Source organism: Falco biarmicus, chromosome 3, assembly GCF_023638135.1.
Source record: "Falco biarmicus isolate bFalBia1 chromosome 3, bFalBia1.pri, whole genome shotgun sequence".
Taxonomy (NCBI): Eukaryota; Metazoa; Chordata; class Aves; order Falconiformes; family Falconidae; genus Falco; species Falco biarmicus.
In genome coordinates, this window is record NC_079290.1 from 11,256,968 (window position 1) to 11,277,836 (window position 20,869).

Sequence of the window (20,869 nt, forward strand, 5' to 3'; positions counted from 1 at the left end):
GTGTTTACATGTGGTGGTGTTTCGGTATCGGGGTTGGCAGCATTTTGCAAGGCAGCAATTAGCACTATCCTGAGTAGCTTTGCATGGCTGTGGCTGGTTTGCCTCGAAGTGTGGTGAAAGCACAGGTGAGTCAGGGGATTCTGAGATGGGATGAGAGGATTCCCAAAGCTCTGAAGGGCAGGAACATACTCATCAGTATTCACAGGTTTTCATGACTGCGTATCTGTAGGGTTATGTGTTTTCTAAATGAAAAATGATGCTGAAAGAACTGCATGCAAATTAAACGGGAACTTATTTCAGATAAGCAGAGTATTTTTGTTTACAGCTGGAAATATTTCTGCTGTTCAGAACAGCAGCAAATAGAAACTCTTTGAAATATCACTTATTTCAGGTTTGAGGTACCACTGGTAATCTTCCATCCCTGTCCATAGTAGATGCATCATCACTACAGTAAAAATTAAATCTTTTCTGCCTTTCTGGTTTTGTTTTGTTTTTTTTTTTTCCTGAAACCACTGTATTTGTGTATCTTCAACATTTGGGGTCACCTACAGGGACTGAAAATTGAATTGCTAGAGAAAAACATTAGTGGGGCGTATAGCTGTTGACCTGTTAGCTGCCTGTTCTGCTTTCTGTCATTTCTTCCTGTACAGCAATGGAGAGAGAGTGCTGATTGGATTACATGGCTGTAAATGTTGTGTCTATGGAAATGATGTTGTGTAATTACCTTTTTATATCCATCCTGTAGATACATTTTTATATGCTCAGAACTGCTAATGGCCTTTGAGGCATTGTGTAGCCAGTTTTTAGCCTTTGTGCATTTCAGATTCATATAATTTGCCCTTTGTATATTTCCCCTGACATCTCTAACTGTTGCTATTAAAATCCTTGTTTTGCACCTGCACGTTTTAGATGCCAGACCAGTTTGATCAGACAGTGGTGCTTAACCAGCTGCGCTATTCTGGGATGTTGGAGACGGTCAGGATTCGGAGGGCTGGTTTCCCAGTCAGGAGGCCCTTTCAAGACTTTTATAAAAGGTAAACACACTGACTTGTGCATTCAGATGAATCACAGGTACCAAATCCGTGTTCCCATGTTGAGGAATAAAGTGAAAATCTAATAACAACAACAAAAAAAATCATACGACAAAACCAGAATGTGTCTCTTCAATAAAGTAATAAATACTTTTTGGTTGCCAGGTATAAAGTCCTCATGAGAAACTTAACGCTGCCTGAAGATTTAAATGAGAAATGTGCCGTCCTGCTTCGTCTGTATGACAACACAAGCACTGAATGGCAGCTTGGAAAAAATAAGGTAAAATAATCTGACTGTGCTTTTTGTGGGGCTGGTGCTTATACAAAGATGAGGGGACAGCTTTAGATTTAGACTCCACAGCTGCAGAAATGTAGTTGTAACGGTGATTACTTCTGGCCTTAAAAGAAGCTGTGCATGCCTATTGGTGCTCTTGAAAACCTTATAGCAACAATTAATGATTGGGCTGAGAAATTTGCTGTCTGAGGCACTTAGACTAGACACTGGCTGGTGATTTCACTCATGGAGAAAGAGTCCACTTGGATTTTCTGCCACTGCCCGTAAGTGATAGTGCTGGTAAGGATCAGAACTGAAAAAGCGGTAGCTGGATTTTGTCATTTTTAGAAGTCTCGAGCATGTGAGGTAGCACTTTGTTCTTTAGGGAGCTCCACTCACGCTAGTAAACCCAGCTGCATGATACCCGCTCAGGGGCTGAAATCGGGGAGAGGAATTCTAGCCGGTGTTCATGTGGCAGAGTTAACCCTTGATATGTGTCCTAACAGACAACCTAAACTTTGCCCACAACTTCTTTTTCTTCCAAAAAAAATTTAAATTATTGTAATTAAAATAATGGAATTTTAATTTGAAAAATAAAACAATCCAGGTGGTTTTGCATGCTTCTTTTGCAAATTTGATTTTGGACAACAGCTGTGTGCAGAGCTTCTCTCCTTGTGAATTTGTGCTCTTGGGCTTAACAAATGATGTCAAGGCATTGTGTGCTCAGGAGAAGATTCCCCTGCAGGATCTGAGGTTTCCTAAATAATAAAAACACCTGGTGCAAAGACTGGAGAGTGGATTGCAAACATCAGGCCAGCACCATCAAGGATCATCCCCCCCAGCCTCTGCAGATGGCTTTCTCTTCTTTTTTTTCTCTGGGTAACTCCGGTTAGTCCTCCCAGGGCTTCTGTAGTGGAGAGAGAATGAAAAACAGATCCAGAAGTAAAGTTTGATGAATTATGTGTACACTTGCGGTTTTCCTGTCAATTGTTGCCATTCTGAAAAAAATTACTATCATATTATTATTACCATGAAATAGCAAAAATACTTTGTAAAATCTGATTGATTTCTGTGTGAAACACCCATTTCTCCTCATCCTCTTCTCCCCACAACTGCATAGTTTTGAAGGGTTTCCTCCATTCCTCTGTAAGCTTCAGGAGCCTCAGAGATGCTATTGGGGAAGTTGATTTAATCATTTTACAGTTATTGTGAGGATACAATCTGAAATGTTCTGATGGCAGCTGAGGTCATCTTTCATCCCGTTTGCGTAGACCATGGCTTACAAGTAACATAGCGATAACGTTTGGCCGCAGAGCTGGGCTGTGCTTCCCATTATACTTTCAGATATAGCACATTAACAGTATTTATGCACAGACCCCAGACAGTGCTCTGGCATCTTTGGGACATATATTTATCAGAACCTGAAACTGCTTTAACCAGCTGCTCATCAAGACGTCGCCAGGAGCCAGGGCTCTGTGGTAACTTCCCTCACTGGGGGCTGGGCTCAGCTCCCCCGGGAGCTGCTGGTGCGTTTTTAAGAGTCTTCATAAACAGCTTGTTGTAGAAGAGAGCAAGGGGGCGTTGGTGTCAGACTGAACACGGGATGGGGCACAGTCCTGCCCGTCTTATTTAAAAGGGGTAATAACACCACTGAAATGATTTAACCTCAGTGTGATTTTTTTTTTTTTTTTTCCTTGTCTTTTATATCTCAAACTGCGGTGCACCCGCTCAGGAAAAGGCATTAGCCTGGGCTTGGCACGTCTTTAACATCCGTTTTTGTTCAGGAGGTAGCTGAGTGCCTTTCTGAAGCAGAATTTTGTTGTGTTTTTAAAGCCTATGTGCGTAGAGCAAAGAAAGGTTGCCCACTGAGTGACAGAAAAGTCTTTTTCCATGAGTAAATACAAATCCTTTATACAGAAGGAGCTGCCCAGTGCAACTCTGATACTGGAACTTTGAGACTTTCTGTGGGACTCCCTATGTTCCTTACTTTTGGGTAAGTTGTGGTAAAATGTAGTCCCTTCCTAGCTACATTCAAAACTCAAAACTGTGCCTCTCCTCGGGAGAGCTGCTGCTTTGGCTTTGATGATGGTAGCCTTTTTCCACCACCACCTTAAACACGAAAAGGGAAAACTACCTTTTTTCTACTTGAACACCCCCAAAAGTCCATTATTTTTTTTTTCCCCTCCCCCCACCCCAGCAACTAAAAACCCAAAACTCTTCAAGGAGGCATTCCTGCTTTTAGATGTCTTCAAGCCCCGCTCCCTTAGCAGAGCCCACCCTGCCCGTGCACTTTCCTCACTGCCACGTTGCGGTGTGCAGCCCGGCTCGCATCCCGGATAATCAAGGTGTTACTGAGCCGGGTATTTCCAGCTGCTCCTGTCTTAGGCAGCAGCGTGCCAGGCTGTCGCCTCCTGTAGCTGATACCAGCAGACTTAGCCTGCAGAAAAGAAAAATTGAGGAGACCTGGAAAAAGTGCTGGCAGCAGGTCGCTGGTCGCTTTGTGGGTGTGCAGGAAGGAGCAGACGTCAAGGGAGTCGGAAGAGGGCGGCTGCATCCTCCGCGCCTCTGCTTGGCTGGGGAAGTGGTTTCATTCATTTAAGGCAAAATAAGCTGGGTTAGCTCAATATATGTCAATGCCATGTCCGGACAAACATCTGGGTCAGTGCTCGGATGAGAGGCGGGGGGTGGTGTGTGGGCAGGCTGTAGGCAGGTGGGCAGCTCCGGTGGGATGTCTGGCCCCAGCAGCTGTCTCCCTGTGTAACAGCAGGACAACACGGTCAGGTCAGCCCCAATGTGAAGTGGTCTGTTTGTCTCTGGGTTCAAAGCTGAGGCGTGCTGCTCGGACTGGCACCGGCAGCACCCGGGCTGGCCTTTAGATACGGTGTTCTCCGCCAGTTGTTAAGCTGGAGGTTTTCTTGTGTAGGTGTTTCTCCGGGAGTCCTTGGAACACAAGTTGGAGAAACAGCGAGAGGTGGAAGTCACCAAGGCAGCAATGATTATCCGAGCGCACATCTTGGGTTATGCAGCCCGGTAAGTGACTAGATGAGCAATATTAATAGTCAAGCTTTGGAACAAATGGATGCAGTGTCATGGAGTTAAATCCTTCTGGCACTATTCTTAACTTTTCCTAGGGACCAGGTGTGCAAATCCTGTAAGTGGCTTTTGAAAATATCAGCTGGTATCTTTGCCAGACCCATGAATAAAACAAAATAGAGTTTGAATTTTTTTAATATAATGAACAGAACAGCATGGTATTTTGGAGGTCAGCCAGTATCCATAATATTGGATCCGTGGTAGGAACTCTAGCTGAATGGCACCTAGTGAGGCTGCCCCAAGTTACCAGCTGAGATTCAGATTTATCTTTGCTTCGTCACGGCAAGAAAAGAGAAGGCAAATAAAACTATTCAGTTTGGTTGTTAAAGAACCATCACATTAGGTAACTGATTCATGCTTCACTTGTTTGCCTGGCTTCATACATTATGTACTAGGTGGAGTTGCTCATCCCATCTGTTTATTTCTCTGCTTTTTCTACAATTAGTTGAGGACAGTTTAAGGAACCTTTTTTTGCATATGAGTTAATTTCTCTTCATGTATATTAGTCCTGGTGTTATATTCTGACCAGTATGTTACTTAAAAACTACATTCCTTTTTTAATGACAGAGCTATCCTGCTTTTCATGATCTTTCTTTTCAGAGATGTGAGGTGACTATCTACATACATTCTTTCTCTGCATGCGTGCACGTCCTTTTAGCATCTCCTTGTCAGGGTCATAAGAACATGTAAGACGGGTAATGTGCATTTCCTTAATGAAGACACAGACAGTGCTGTCATAGAAATGAGAGAATCCCTTTCTTCTCAAAGGGAGGAGAGTTTGAACAAGAATGGGGAAACCATCACAGAGCTGGAAGTAATAAATTGTTTTACTGCCGTGGACTCATTGCAGGTCACCATGGTGAGACCTCTTGCAGCTGCTCATTAGTTCCTTGTTTCCTTAGAAATTTGCGGTTTTCTTTTTTTCCCAGAAAGCGGTATAGAAAGGTTCTCTACTGTGTGGTTGTGATACAGAAGAACTACAGAGCGTTCAGCGGTAGGAAGAAGTTCCTGTGCCTGAAGAAAGCAGCCATAATCCTTCAGAAGCAGTGGCGAGGCCAGCTTGCTCGACATGTTTACAGGGAGCGACGAGAGGAGAAGCGGAGACAAGAGGAGGAAAGAAGAAGGGAGGAGGAAGAAAGGTGCAGTGTGCTGTCTTACCTCACTCCTCCGTCTGTACAATACTAGGTTTTGGTCTGAATACCCTTTGTTTCAGGCTATTCTTGATGCAGTCATTTTGGAAACCTTTGCTGCTTTTGCTGCAAGATGAATGTAGCTATCATGGTAGTTTCGTATTCACAAACATATCCTTGGTGACCTTACTTTTGGCTGTCTTTTCCATGTGGCAGATGATGTCTGTAAGTTGAGCTATTGCCTTAGCAAATGTATGCGATGAGCTTGTGCTGAGCGTGATTTACTAGCTTCTTTTCTTCCCTCACTTTTAGGGAAAGACAAAGGCAAGAAGCAGAGCGTCTCGCCCAGCAGGTAAATTATGTTCTTAAGACTTTCAGCCATCCTGTTTATTTGAGTATCTAAACCCAACCATTAAAAAAAATAAAAGGCATCTGTGGCATTTAAACTAAACTTATTACAGGAGCTGGCAGATAAAGCCAAAGGAAACTTGATACAGTTGTTTGCATGGAAATTTCTTTCACCTCCTCATGCTTCATTTAGTTTCTGGTAAAGACTGAACTTTCTGCGCATACTTGAGCTTTGCAGTATCTGTAAGCAAATGTAATCACGCTTTCATTTTTCTTTTTCTTTCTCGTGTTGGGATAAGGGTCCTTTTAAATTAACAGCGTGGTGGGAGTATGGTGCTTTAGAAATAAATACATTTTGAAAAGGAAACTTGCATTGAGGGGCTTTATTTTATTATGATTTATTTTGAATGCAGGCTGAAGAAGAGAGAAAGAAACAGGAACTGGCTGCCATTCAGAAAGCCCAGAAGGAGGCAGAGCTGAAGCAAGAGGTGGAGAAGCAGAAAGAAAGCAGGCAGGTGGAAGAAATCCTGCGTCTGGAAAAAGAAATTGAAGACCTGCAGCGCGTGAAGAAGCAGCAGGAGCTATCCTTGACAGAGGCATCGTTACAGAGGCTGCAGCAGCTTCGAGACGAGGAACTCCGGCGGCTCGAGGATGAAGCATGTCGAGCAGCCCAGGAGTTCCTGGAATCTCTGAACTTTGATGAGATAGATGAATGCGTCCGAAACATTGAGAGGTCCCTCTCTGTGGGCAACGGGTATCCTGCTGAGCTGACTGAACAGACTGGAAATGCCTGCAGTGAAAAGCCCAATTTTAACTTCAGCCAACCATATCCTGAGGAGGAGGTAGATGAGGGCTTTGAAGCTGATGATGATGCATTTAAGGATTCGCCCAACCCAAGTGAGCATGGCCATTCTGATCAAAGGACCAGTGGCATCAGGACAAGCGATGATTCCTCAGAAGAGGATCCGTATATGAATGATACTGTGGTGCCAACAATTCCTGCTGCTAGCAACGCCATGCTTATACCTCCTACCCATGACACAGTCAGTCTCCACAACTCTTCAAGTGGTGAATCCACATACTGCATGCCAGAAAATGTATCGTGTAGACCTCCAAATTCTGCGGAACCTATTTCTCCTGATGGAGACTATGATTACGACCAAGATGATTATGAAGATGGTGCTATTACTTCTGGTAGCAGCGTTACCTTTTCCAATTCACACAGTAGCCAGTGGTCACCAGACTACCGATGCTCAGTGGGGACGTACAACAGCTCTGGAGCATACCGATTTAGCTCCGAAGGAGCTCAGTCTTCTGTAAGTATCGTTGGTTTTATTATCGATTCAGTTGATGCGTGCTTTCCGGTTATTCTTTTTACCCCGCAGTTTCTGTTCTTAACAAATGTCTGCGCTGTGTAGTTTGACTTGCTCAGAATGCATATGGGCACGGTTACCCTTTGCTGTCCAGCTGCCGCCGGGGTGAGGGCGTTACAGTTCGAGGCAGCTCGGATGCTGCTTGCAGTCCTAGGCTTACGCAAGGACATGCCTCTGTTTTAATGCAGAAGTGCACGTTACTTGGTGAGGAGCTCATTGCATGGCCTTGGATGCAATTCATAAGCAAAATTCTCCTCTGTGTCTGTCTGTTTGGAGTCAGGATATCAGGTAGCGTGGTGGGGAATTGATTTCAGAATGAACAGATTCAGTTATGCATGCAAGTTGCAGCCGTATGGAGGAATAAGCTGCTTGCAGAAGTCCCTGAAATGCCCATGTGTATTTCGAGATTACTTGGAGAGTAGATTTCGCTTGATGGCAAATGTTAAAATTATTGAGGCAGGCACTCAGGAGCATTTTTTCAGTAATTTTTACTGAGTGTACTGTGGGCTTTACTCCTATGAATATTTTTTGAGCATTATAATTTCCTCTACCACTCACAGAATACTTCTGTGAGAGCGTCTGATTGGGAAGGTGAAAAAGTATTTCAATAACACTGATTTATTTAGAAGGAAAATGTGAACACTAAAGTATCTATTACAGTTGAGGCAGTGAAAAACAGTCAAAGAGCCTTCATGACCATAAGGATAAGTTGACCGTACTTACCTAAGAGGAAAACGCTTTTAGCTGTCTGTTGAGGACGCCTTCCCGTTGCACGGTGCTGGAAGTGTGTCACATACAGAACAGATATTCCGGTTATTCGGGGTGAGGGTAGAGGAAAGCTATTACCGCAGCTTGTGGAATATGTTTCTTTTTCAAGACTTTTCTAAACTGTTACCCACAGCACTTCCGTGGTGGAGGGATGTGGTGCGAGGCAGCACGCCCTGGCCATGCTCTCGCAAAGGGCTAACTTTCCTGAGCAGCTACAAATCTGTTTTCATGTGTTACGTGGCATAAGGGCCAGTGTGTAATCAAACGGTTCAAGCTGCAACTTACTGCGATGTCCTCCTTCCTTAGTTAGCTGGATGAAAAACGACGAGGAATCACCTTCCGATACATCATAAAATGATTTAGCTAAAGACCTGTAAATCAAGTTTATATAAACTATTTCCTGAGAGATCATTTCACTTTTATTTCCTTTATTCTGTAGTTTGAAGACAGCGAAGAAGATTTTGACTCCAGGTTTGATACAGATGATGAGCTTTCCTACCGGAGGGATTCAGTCTATAGCTGTGTCAGCCTGCCCTACTTTCACAGCTTTCTCTACATGAAAGGTACTGGGTGAATCCGAATCCGCTAAATATACAAAATAGCCAGAAATGTATGTTATACCTCGCACTCCGGTTCCTGTAGAGTTAAGCTATTTTCTTATTTTTCAAAAGGTGATGGAAAAGTAATTGAGAGCAGCTCAAATTACGTTACTTGCACTGGCTTACACCCAGCAGTGTTTTTCCCCTCTGCAAAGGAACACCAGCGTTTTGGGCTGCCTCTGTTTCATTTTACATCTCCGCTGGCTTGTGAACAATGGGGTATCCAGTATAAGTATAGCAAAATAACTCACCAAGTCAAATTTTTGAAATTTTGAGGAGAGCCGATTCCTGCTGCAAAAACCTTGTAGCATAGGCAGCATTCTACATTGCAGGCCAGTTTTACTGACCTCAGTCAACTTTGATTTTGGATCTGACGGACACAGAGAAGGGTATGTGCAGCAAAAGGGTGTGAGAGACTCTGAAAGAAACTACACAGGAGTTCTCTTGTTAAGATTCTTGGCTTTATCTTCATAGAATCATAGGATCATTGAGGTTGGAAAAGACCTTTAAGATCATCAAGTCCAACCATTAACCCAGCACTGCCAAGTCCATCACTAACCGTGTCCCTAAGTGACACACCTACACATTTTTTAAACACTGTGAGGGATGGTGATTCCATCATCTCCCTGAACAGCCTGTTGATGATCAATCATCTTCTTCACCTTCCGATAACTGGTAGTAAATTACAATGTAGATGAATCCTTATATGGTACCCATCACTCTAGCATAACCTATTTTCCTGGAGTAGGAACAGTGACGAATGTGCACACAGCTATTTTTGTGTGAAAAATAATGCAGTCGTCATCACTAGCATGCCTTTTACTTTCTGACATCATTAGCAGTAAGTTTTTGTGGAATGACAGGAGTATGTATATTGGTTTGGTTAAGATTTTTTTTTGACTGTGATGTAACTACAGTGCAAGATGTGTGGTTTACTGTATAGCCACACTTCGGTATGACTGAGTATGTTTCCTACTCAAAGTGTAGCTTTTTCAGGTTTTGTGGGTTTGTGTTGAACATTGTTACCTCCTAATAAGCTAGAGAGAGTTAAAGAGTTTAATGCTAACCTTCTTCTATGTAACTGAAAACAGCATTGAAGTTGATTCTTATGTGCAGCAAGACTTTCTAATAATTTATTTTTTATTATATATGTGTTAGGTATAAGTACATATATATGTTACACGTATTTTTAATACAGAGATCTGTTACGCTTTAAGGGTCGTTAGATTGCCAACGATATTGGTGGCCTTAAGGATATGCAAAAATGAGATCTTTGGTTTCGTGGCTTACAGCAGAGACTCAGGTTAACTGCAGCATTGTTGGTCAGCATCTTCCAGCGTTGGTTTGGTCACAGCTTCTGATTTATAATGTAATTATTTGTCTTAACTACATTAAACCCACATCTGTCTCTCTTGCCAGGTGGCTTAATAAACACATGGAAGCGACGCTGGTGCGTCCTGAAAGATGAGACCTTTCTGTGGTTTCGTTCCAAGCAGGAAGCACTTAAGCAGGGTTGGCTTCACAAAAAGGGGGGTGGATCATCTACGCTTTCCAGAAGGAACTGGAAGAAACGATGGTTTGTTCTCAGACAGTCCAGGTTGATGTACTTTGAAAATGACAGTGAAGAAAAGCTGAAGGGTGCCATTGATGTCCGAACAGCCAAGTAGGTTTATGTTTTTTTATATGTTGGCCATAGTTCCTCCTAAATACTTCTTGGGGCTTAATCTGGGAAGATGTTGAGTGCCCTGCCTTCAAACTGTGTGAATGCAAGCATGAGAATGTGTGTGATGAAGTTACTGAAAGCAAGTGTTGTCCTCAGTTGGCTCTCCTTTAAGTCTGCAGAGTGCTCCAGAGCTAACCAGTGCCAAATACTTCAGAAAACTGCCGCTGTAATGAACCCATGTATGCATTCTCCCAGAGGCCCTACTTAGTCTGTAATGATTCCCAGGGCAATCTGGGGCATGTTGCCAAGTCCATAGCTGCAGGCAAACCCTGAATGAAAAGGGTGGAATTAATAGGTCCTGAATATGTTTAAGTTAGCGTGGGTCACAGCTGTATCTTCTGTGTGCATTTACAGGGGTTTTTTTATGTTTGAAATAATTGCGATAGAAAAGCCTTAAAAATGTTTATCTTCATTTAAAAAAAATAGGATTAGTAAACCTGACTTAATAACTTCTGTCTTGCTAACTAAAGTTCCTTACCCCTTAAAATTCTGTGCTTCCTGAAGCATGGATCAAAAAAGTTCTCTGAGGGGTGGTGGTTTTCCTTTTAAACCATCAATGTGCTTTGTGAACTTCATGGATTATCTAACAAAATTAAAAATTAAAGTGTGCCAGTATTGATAGTGTAAAATTTATATTTTCTGTATAAAAGTGTACCTAAGCTTTCTTCCAAGGTAAAGAAAAATAGAAATGGCTGTAGCACTTGATTCCGCTCTCCTCCTTGTAATCCACAATATCCGTTTTATTTTGTTAATTTAACAGAGTAAATTGAAAGCTTAGATTAATCTTCTCTTTTCTGAAGTCCTGGCTTGAGCCTGATTTCAAGCAGGACAAAGTAAACAGTTCAAGTGAGCATCCTGACTTGCTCTTCTAAAACCAGTGGGCTGTGGGTTGTCGAGTAAATCTCTGAACAGAGACTGAAGTTCCTACCCCGAATTTTTTGTTGAAACGGAATTTGACTCTGCCTTACATACCATAGCATGTATTTAGCATATTTTTCTAATACGTTTAAACCTTCTTTTTCTGTTGTCACCACATTTCTTCATTGACTGTGCCCTATAGAAGTACTTTGCTGAACGTACCTTTAAAATTGTCAGGTAAAGGTTGTTGAACCTAACTTGAATTGTAGGTTCAATCAATTACTTTTCCTGTATAAATGTATAAAATAGATAAAAGAAAGGGTACTTGTACTTAAAGAGCTGTATGTCTTTTGAGAAATAAGCAGTAGCTTTTCTTGGTAACTCACTGTGTGCATTCCTAAAATCGTGCAACTTAGCTATTTCACCAGTTCTTATTAGGGACCCTGTTCAAATTAAATTAAATAAAGGCTGATTAACTTAAAACACAGAATAGGGAGGTATTGTGTGGGACATTGTTATTGGGAGGGAAGGAAACCAAATTAAAGAAACGGTACAGAATTACAGCTTTTTGTTTTAATAGCAGATAAATTGTTGTCATGAGTCTGATAAGCAGAGCTTGCATATATTGCTTATAGGATAGACATTTATGAAAACAGTATAGCTGATAAGGAAGTATAGCTGGTTAAGGACATAATAAGCTTCAGACAAATATTAAACAGCAAAAAGGAAATTAGTTGATTTCTTAAGCTTCAGGAAAACCTGATGGAATACTCAAATTACTCCTTAAAAATCTTGTACTTCGTGGTTCGTGATTAATACATCAATACTTAGATATCCAAACTACAAATTGGAAAGATGTAATTTTTCAGCAGATGAGTGCTCAGCTTTTTCTGGAAGTCATGGTTGGAATTGTCTCTATGCTGACTCACAACCACACAGAATTACTAATCCAGGTTTGTTTGCTTTTTGGTTTTAATCTTCAAGAGCTTTCTTTTTACCACTCCAAAAATTACTTGGGTATGCAGCCAGTTCAGAGGTATATCCATTTCTCAACTCTGTTATCTTTGCCTCTCTTGAGGTTTGATAGTGCTGCTTCTTTAGTTCTTGTTAAAACAATAACAGAACAGTCAACTTGGTATAGTGATATTCATACTTGTTTGAATATTTGTACTGTATAGGCAGGAAACACAAGTTTGGTGAATTAATACTGTCTGATAAATCACTGTCTGATAAATCTTCTGAGTCTTGCAAATGAACGTGATTAAGGTTGACTGCTGTTGTGAGCCGCTCAACATTACAGAATTTTCCAAATGTTGACAGTCTCTAATGCTCAGTCTTGGTGTTTCCTTCTTTTCAGAGAGATCGTTGATAATACAGGCAAAGAAAATGGTATTGATCTAATAATGGGTGATAGGACCTACCACTTAATTGCTGAGTCTCCTGAGGATGCAAGGTATGAAAATCATCACGCCTTTTTTTCCTTTTCCTTTTTTTTTGTAACCTCTATGCCGTTCTGACTTGTGCTTCTCATTAATTTGTTTGCTCGCTGTCAGAAAATATTCAAGCTGTGCTAAACATGTTGTATGTTAATACTTTTTTGAAAAGACTTCTGAGAAGAAAATTTTGAGGCAGAGCATTACTGGCAAGACTCAAGACTGCCAATGAAAATTTGCCTAGAATGTGGCTGTTACCCTTTTATTACTAGCAACTTTATGAAATACAGTATGTCTGTAGAGTGGCAGTGATCAGCCATTGATGCTTGTCTTGTTCATTACCCTGCTGTGTTTAGCTGCATAGATTAAATCAATATTTAAGACCCTGTAATCTGTCTGAAATAAAGTACTGTTCTTCACGGTTGGAATCTGTGTGCCTAAGCACAGCCTGAATTTTTTTCAGATAAAAGTTGTAAATTTTTTTTCAGATAAAAGTTGGATTTTAGGGTGAAAGCATGTTCATGAATAAGAAGAGCATGCAAGCGAGTGTTTTCTTTTCTGCTGATTTAAAAAGGGTCTTGCTTTTGTTGCTAAATTATCCCTGTCAAGCTGTATGGGGAGGCTGGTAGGTGAGGAGCAAGCCTGACTTGTCAGATCAGTTGTAGTGCATCTTTTAAAAAAAATAAAATAAAAAAAAATCCCCACACTGCAGTTCATGCGAGATAATAATATGCTTGCCCATAAAAATCAAGCATTTAAATAAAGTGAACTTAGTAATCAAAGCTTATTACCCACTGTCTTGCTGCCCCAAGGCCAGAATACAGGATGCCTGTGTCAACACCACTTGAGCTACTTTGCTCTGAAGCCTTGAAAGTTGCTTCGTATTCTGTTCTTTTTAAAGGTATAATACCCTCCTATATCACAGGACACTGAGTATAAATTTAGCAATGCTTACAACGCAGAATCATTCTTCATTTTTTAAGCATCCTTAAAATTACCCTTGAAACAAGTTACGCGCTTTCCAGCAGTTACTGTTAAGATTCTTGTGTGATGTGACTATATTTTAAAATGAAGGCTTAGCTAAAGTCCCTTCTGTTAGATTTGCATACATGCCCTGCGGACAATAAGAAATTGTCAGCATAAAGACTTGTCTGTTGTCATGCATCTCTCTCGGTTTTTGTCTTCAGCGTTGAGGAGGAGACACTATATGCTATTGTTGTGTATAGTACACGTAACATACCATCCAGATTAAATTACTTTCTACCAGTGTATTTCATGGGGTTTTTTCTCAGTCACCCCGGCAGACTTTAATGAGGGAGATGTGTAAGGATTTGCAGATAGGCTTAAGTCAAAGCCTCGGTAAAGTTTGGCATCGCTAAAAATGAAGTGCAGAATTACTGGGCTGTGTTGGTTGTGGATCTGGTATTGAAAAAAATATTTTGTATACGGGCTAGATCATGATCTGAGGTTGCTTTTTATTCAAATGAAGGGAAAAAAGAAGAGAAACCCGACAGCTTCTGCCGCCCCCCCCCCCAAAAAAAAAAAAAAAAAAAAAAAGGGGGGGGTGGTGGTGAGAAAAAGAGGAATTACTGTTTTGGTCACAGAACTGTATTTGAGGAAAGAAGAAATGCTTCAGTGGGCAGCCGTTGCGGAGGGTTTATTCCTTTCAAACCCCTCGTCTGTCTTTTTTCCCTCTTCCTGGGTTCTGGGACTCAGCTGAAAGACAAAGGAGGTCCCGACATGGAAGAAGGCAAAAGGAGAGTAAAATCTGCCTTTGTCTTTTGCAAAGTGCCGTGGTTAATTTCTTTTTCATTGTTCACACAAAGATTGCATGAAATGAAAACTCAGAATTGTCCTTTAAAATCTAATAATAAATTATTACTAATTGTGCATACAGTGCTGTGAAGTCTTTTTTCATTTTTAAATAGAAGATTGACATTTAAATACATTTACAATTTCTGAGCCCGAAAAGGAAAGCTGAATTTAATTTTTGAGAATCTTTTGGCAAATGAGTTTTAGTTTTCTTCAGCTGAAGGTTCCTTCTCTCTAGATGACCCCCCCCTTGTTCTGAGGGGTTTTCAGTGACCTTGTCTTACGTCCAGCAGCGTAAGCATTACACAGAACCCCTCCATGGGTATCTCTGAGTCTTAACAAAAGAATGAGAACCAAGTATGTTCTCATCTTCTTTATTGTCAGGCACTCTTAAATCTGTTTTTCTTCATGCCTTGCCTTGTTTGCAATGAAAGCATAAGCTGTTAGAAAGGATTTAGGATACGGCGGTGATGGTACTGTTTGACAGGCTGCACAGATTTTCTCAAGCTGTTGCTGGCAGTTGGGTTTCCAGGTTGCTGCATTCTGGGCAGCAGTTGGCTTCTGGATGCTGGAGGTCAGGAGACATCAAACCAGTGTCCTGGGCATATAAGTAATTGCATTAAAGATAGCTTTATATTTAAATCCAGTAGTTTTGCATTTGTTTCTTCAGCCTGGTGGTGGTGGAGGAGACTGCAGAAAAGCGAGGAGGCCGTTTGAGAGGCTGGGCTTTCGAGCCCTTTGAAAACTTGGCCGCAGGTGGTTCTCCTTAGAATGGCAAATTCCTATCTCAAAGAACTGGCATTCAGGAACCTGCCGAACAGGCCAGGCTCTGCCCTCAGATTTCAGTGGGATTGCTTGGGGCAGTTGAGCTTTATGGTATCCAACTGCCGGAAGGGTAGAGATTGCCCAGAGGCAGGAGGTGTGGTTGAAATCCTTCTGCAACGGCTGCTCAGCACTAGGGGCCGAAGTGCTGGAGACCTCCCTGGCACCTTTCCTGCTGTGGGTACAGGCAAGGCCGCCGGAGCCGCAGGGATTGGGCCCTGCTTCAGCTTCACTGGCCCTTCCAGCAGCTGGGTTTTCCAGTGCTCCATAGGGAACGAAAACTGTAGAGGTATTCGCGTGGGGGTTTATTCTTTCTCCCCTCTCAGTTGTGCTTCTTGGGCTTGATGGGCTTGGGCAGCCTTTGCAGAAGTGTCGCTGTAAGAAACTGTTACGCTATCCGTGCAGCAGAATTTATAATCTGAAGGTCGGGCTTCCCATTAAAGGCCTTGTGCATAGCCAGTAATGTATTTTTTTCCAGATGAGATGTGTGGAATGTGTTACAAATCCTCTCTCTAAGCCCTCAGATGTTTCAGTGTGCTTACTGCCAGTTTTTTCAGAGATGCCACTTTGTGTACAAGGTGTTTGTCTTCAGGCAGAAGGGCGGCATGAGCTCGGGTGGGGAGGTCTGGAGGGGCTCGCTTGTACCCAGTGTCACTTGAACTGACATAAAGCCCTACCGCTTTTATGCATGTTGACAAAAAGAATCTTAAGCAATTTCAAAAACCTGCAGAACCTGCTAGATCTCTGCAGAACAAAGCTGACTGAAGGCATGTGCAGAAGCAACATTTTACTTACACTGCTGCCTTTCTCTCCACAGCCAGTGGTTTAGCGTACTGAGTCAAGTCCATGCGTCCACAGAGCAAGAGATCCGAGAGATGCATGATGAGCAGGCAAATCCACAGAATGCTGTGGTAAGTGTAAACCCAAAGAACTTTTCAAAGCAAATGTTTTTAGAAAACAGGGGCACTGTGGTGGTCACGGCTTCTGAGACTCACAACCTAGATGTCCTTAAACACAGTGGTAGCTGTGACACTGGCTAGAGGCTCCATGTCCTTGGTCCTGAAGCTGTACAAGAAGAGAGTGTGACTTCCGATTCCTGGCCCATCATTCAGCTTGATGAAAAATCAGTGTTGGTTTTTTTTGGGGGGGGCGGGGGATTCTGGTCCAGTTCCCTATCACACCACGGTGTATGCTTGAGTTTGAAATTTTGCAAAGATACAGTTAATGAGGAAATTAAAAACCCAAGAGTTGAAAATCTGAGATTTCTTTCGTCCTGCATTTATCATTCTGTACAACCTACTCTGGGAATAAATGGGATACATTTGGAACCTAGTATCAAGCAAAGGGAAATCAAAACTTCTGCTTAATGGCTTCAGGTGTTTGTTCTGAGAGGGTGCCATTTATATTGGGATGGCACTTTTGGGTGAAAAATTCAAGCAGGTTTGGAAACTTAGAAAAAAAGTGCAGTTCTGAGGTGCCTCCAGCTTAAATAGGTATGATCTTTTACTGGATCTGTTTACCTGAGTCTCTTAGTTTTCCCATCAACAGTTTTAATCATTAAAAGAAACTGATGCCCAAATCTGCAGTTCATTTTGCGTGATCAAAGCCACTGCTCCTTTCACCTGTCTCTGAGAAGAGTTCTCTGAGTATTGTAATAGTAAATGTCTTCCTCCTTTTCTGGTTGGATGTTTGTTTATAGGGAACACTAGATGTGGGACTAATTGATTCTGTCTGCGCTGCTGACAATCCAGATAGGTAAGTCAGAACCGTGCCTTGTGACTGACTTTCTTTTTCTCCTTTACCTAGCCAAAATCAGATACTTTATACTTCAGTCTCTATATTCTACTGACCACCTACGCATTAAAGTAATTCACTGTTGCCTCCCTTTTCATAGTACTGAACAACACATGTTAAAGCATTGAACAGGAATGGTAGTGTGCTTTGGGGGGGCTTCTCTTAACTTTCCTGGCACTGCTTCATATATGAACTGTTCAGCCACTAAAGTGATCCAAAAGTAGATTAAATATTTCTTTCATTTATACAGGTAATGCTCCTGAAAAAGAGCAGCTTATTTTTGAGTCCTGTACAATGTATTAGGCAGAAAAAATCAGTTTAACATTCTTCTGTTCAGCTTCTCCTGCAAGAATGTTGTATTCTGCAGGGATGAGATTTATTTCACATAACAAAAATGTCTTGTAACAAAGAAGAGGATGCAGTGTGAAAAATAACCATCAGCATTTTCTTAGTTCTTGAACTAGTAACAGTATTTTGGGGGGATAAAAACTAATGTGGGTTCAGGCTATGACTCTGGTTATAAGGTTACTAGCTGTGCGGTGTTACTTGCACTGTAGGAGTTCGTTCCAGTCTCCTCTTTGCACATATATGAGACAGCTGGGTTTAAGTTACTGGTTTGTCCTTGGCCTGCCGATACCCCGATACCACAAGTAACAGTGATTATGAGCCCAGATTTCCTAAAGAGTATAACACAAACATCCAGAGCTTTCAGCATATGCTTGTCTTGTAAGCATTGTTCACTCATATTTTTTTTCCTTGTAGTAGTTTGGTTTTTTTTAGTTCTCTGAATCTAAATCCATGATGGAAGGTTTTTCAATTAGGAAACACATTTACTAATACAGGCAATAGATTATTTTTATCCTGACACATAAGAACCCACTACTGAAAGCTCAAAAGAGAGAAACTGAGCAGAGTGCCCTTTGAATCTGTGTTCAGAAAGAATCCTAAGAACAGGGCTTCCGTCATTTTCCTGAACTGGGGAGGAGGAGAGGGAAGCCTGGAAGGTTGGCTACTGTTGCTCATAATGATCTTGTCTGATGGCTTGATCTCCCTCAGTTTATACCTTAGCACTCTCCTTTTTCAGTTCTCTTGCTACAGCTCACCGGTAGCTTCTGTCCTGCACATCACATTATCCAGCCTTCTAGAGCGCGCTTCACGTAGCTCAATCTAAAGCTGCTGCCTCCTCACACATTTTAAAACATGGTCAACAAAATTCTTCTTGTTCAGTTCACATGTCCACTTGTCTCCTCATCCACCACTCTTCCTGAATAATGTAGCACTTCAGCACCATGTGAGTGTGACCAAAACACTGGATTCTGATCACTCCCTTACCCCCTTCTATGGCACTGGTGAGCACTAGCTGTAGATAACTCTGAGATAACTTTTAAGATACCTTAGACACTTCTCATGTTACTTGATTTACTGTAACCTCCCTTCACAGAGTTTTACAATTTTTCCTCCTAATAGTTTTATTTACTTTTTTCTTTATCCTGTCATCCATCTAGCTTGTATGTGGCACGCCCTGGTTTTGGAGAATGGTATCATTTGGGTGAACCTCTGTATCCCTATAAATGATTTTTTGATTGGTTCTAATTTCTACCGAGTTACCTTCTTCCAAGAACTGTAAAAAGAAGGCCCATGAGCTTCTCGTGCATGGGGCGGCCCTGACTGCATCTTTCCCACTTTCTGCATCTGATAACAGTTCTTAAAAACTGTGTGTTACGGTTAGTTACAAAATTAGTTACAAAAACTAATGTTAAAGGGTTAAAGCAAGTGTTTGTAGGCTGAAGAACCTGCCTCTCTAATCCAGAGAGCTATCAGCACAGTTCACTTGCGCTAGTTCTTCGTGCTTCAGTGAATCCCGGTGTGGGATTGGGTAAAAGCCAGACTCTCATTAAAAATAGATTGTACTCTCAGCAAATTGGGTTGCAGTGCATTAAAAATAAAAGAATCTGTGTTCACATGCTGCTTCGCTATAGACCTTTGTAAACTGTAGTTTGTTTTAGCTAATGTAACTACTGAAGCAGACACTCTAAATAGATCTGACCCTGAAATAGAGTTCTGACTCACATCCAAAGCTGATTAAAGATTGGAGGTTTTTCTCACCAGATCTATTCTGAGATAGGACAAGTTGCAATTTAATGTAAACTTTCCCACCGTTCAGAGCCCTAGCATTTTGGTGTGAATCCAACATAATTGAGTCTTTTCAAATGCCTAATTTTTGTTAGGTATAGCGGTGTTGAAATAAATGCTTTAGAGGTGGACAGTATTTGTCAGAATAGAAAATGCAAACAACAGACAGTGTTTGTGGTTGTGGTGAGTGAGGTAAACAGCACGTACGTTGAATGTAAAGGCTTTTTCAATCTTCATTTATTTTCGTAGACCCAATTCATTTGTGATCATCACTGCTAATCGTGTTCTTCACTGTAATGCTGACACTCCTGAAGAGATGCATCACTGGATAACCCTGCTCCAAAGGTCAAAGGGGGACACTAGAGTGGAGGGACAAGAATTCATTGTGAGGGGTAAGAACTGAGTGGGGAAGTAACAAAGTAAGTAACATCCATTAAGCTTCAAAGAGATTGTTCCTACAAGACAATCTGGGTAATATGCCAGCATGGTAGGATTGGAGCCTCATCTTTGTACAGTGCAGTTTACTCAAAAATAAATACAGCTGAAATTATACTCCTGCTGTGCCATGTAAGAAAATGCAGTAATGATGACAAAACCATTTTTGTAAACTGACAAAAGAATTTTTCTACGTAAAAACTGAAGTTGAAAAGTTTACATATTAATTTTATTGTATCTTCATCATTTCATTGTTTGACAATTTTACTCGTTGTTTAATACGTGAGCTAAACAATTCACGTCATATTTTTGTTGTTGAAACGATACAATGACTTTTAGCAACCTAATTTTGTCCAACTCCTAAAAGAAAAAAAGTGTGATTCAAATTATGTCTTTAACAGGATGGCTACACAAGGAAGTAAAGAACAACCCAAAGATGTCTTCATTAAAACTGAAGAAGCGTTGGTTTGTTTTGACGCACAATTCTTTGGACTACTATAAGAGTTCAGAGAAAAATGCTTTGAAATTGGGTACGCTGGTCCTGAACAGCCTCTGCTCGGTGGTCCCACCTGATGAAAAAATCTTCAAAGAGACAGGTAATTGTTTGCCTTTGTACAAATACGCTTTCAGTTGCCTTCTGTCCTGCTACCTAGAAATGCAAAAACCAGTGCATAAGAATATTGTAAATAGATTATTATGGTTGCAGTTTGATGAACAAATCAGGTTCCTGAGTCTCTGAGCCATTTTACAGGGAATTACTTGGCAAAAAACCAGAGGTACTAATGTATACAAGAGCAAAATTTGTTCTCACTAATATTCAAGTTATCATAGGCTGACACTGCAGCTATGTGTGATTGCTTACGCTTACACATCAAAGACTTGGGGAAGGACATAGGGATAGCACTCTCCTCATACATTATTTTATGTGCTGAGGAACTGTGAGGACTAGCATTGGTGGAGCAAGTGTAGTGAGGTCTCAAGTAAGAGTCCAGTTTGTGCTAAGCGACGTATTACACCTGAGTCAGCTCCGCTGTGCATTTTCAAAACTGGTTTTCAACTCGGAAGTGGCTGTTTGCAAACGAGAAGTGACTGTTGACAGTCCTGTGTAATCTAACTGGGGACACTGACACTTCAAAGAGGCTTTTGCTAGTGAAAGATGAAATAGATTTTCTTTAATTGAATCTGCTTCATAAAAAGCTTATACAGTGATGCAGAGAGAGAATTTGAACTAAAATGCTTTTTC

At 41.4% G+C, this 20,869-nt stretch overlaps 1 protein-coding gene across 1 annotated transcript in view; it reads left to right on the top strand.

Annotated features, from left to right (window-relative positions):
- MYO10 (myosin X) overlaps positions 1-20,869 on the top strand; it is a 167,585-nt gene that overhangs the window by 133,832 nt on the left and 12,884 nt on the right. Inside the window, exons 20-32 of the mRNA XM_056330987.1 lie at positions 910-1,034; positions 1,197-1,311; positions 4,229-4,335; positions 5,328-5,537; positions 5,841-5,880; positions 6,290-7,192; positions 8,457-8,580; positions 10,036-10,279; positions 12,555-12,650; positions 16,082-16,175; positions 16,964-17,019; positions 19,441-19,583; positions 20,028-20,222. Coding sequence (XP_056186962.1) covers positions 910-1,034; positions 1,197-1,311; positions 4,229-4,335; positions 5,328-5,537; positions 5,841-5,880; positions 6,290-7,192; positions 8,457-8,580; positions 10,036-10,279; positions 12,555-12,650; positions 16,082-16,175; positions 16,964-17,019; positions 19,441-19,583; positions 20,028-20,222 — 2,452 coding nt within the window. The remainder of the gene's footprint in view (positions 1-909; positions 1,035-1,196; positions 1,312-4,228; positions 4,336-5,327; positions 5,538-5,840; positions 5,881-6,289; positions 7,193-8,456; positions 8,581-10,035; positions 10,280-12,554; positions 12,651-16,081; positions 16,176-16,963; positions 17,020-19,440; positions 19,584-20,027; positions 20,223-20,869) is intronic.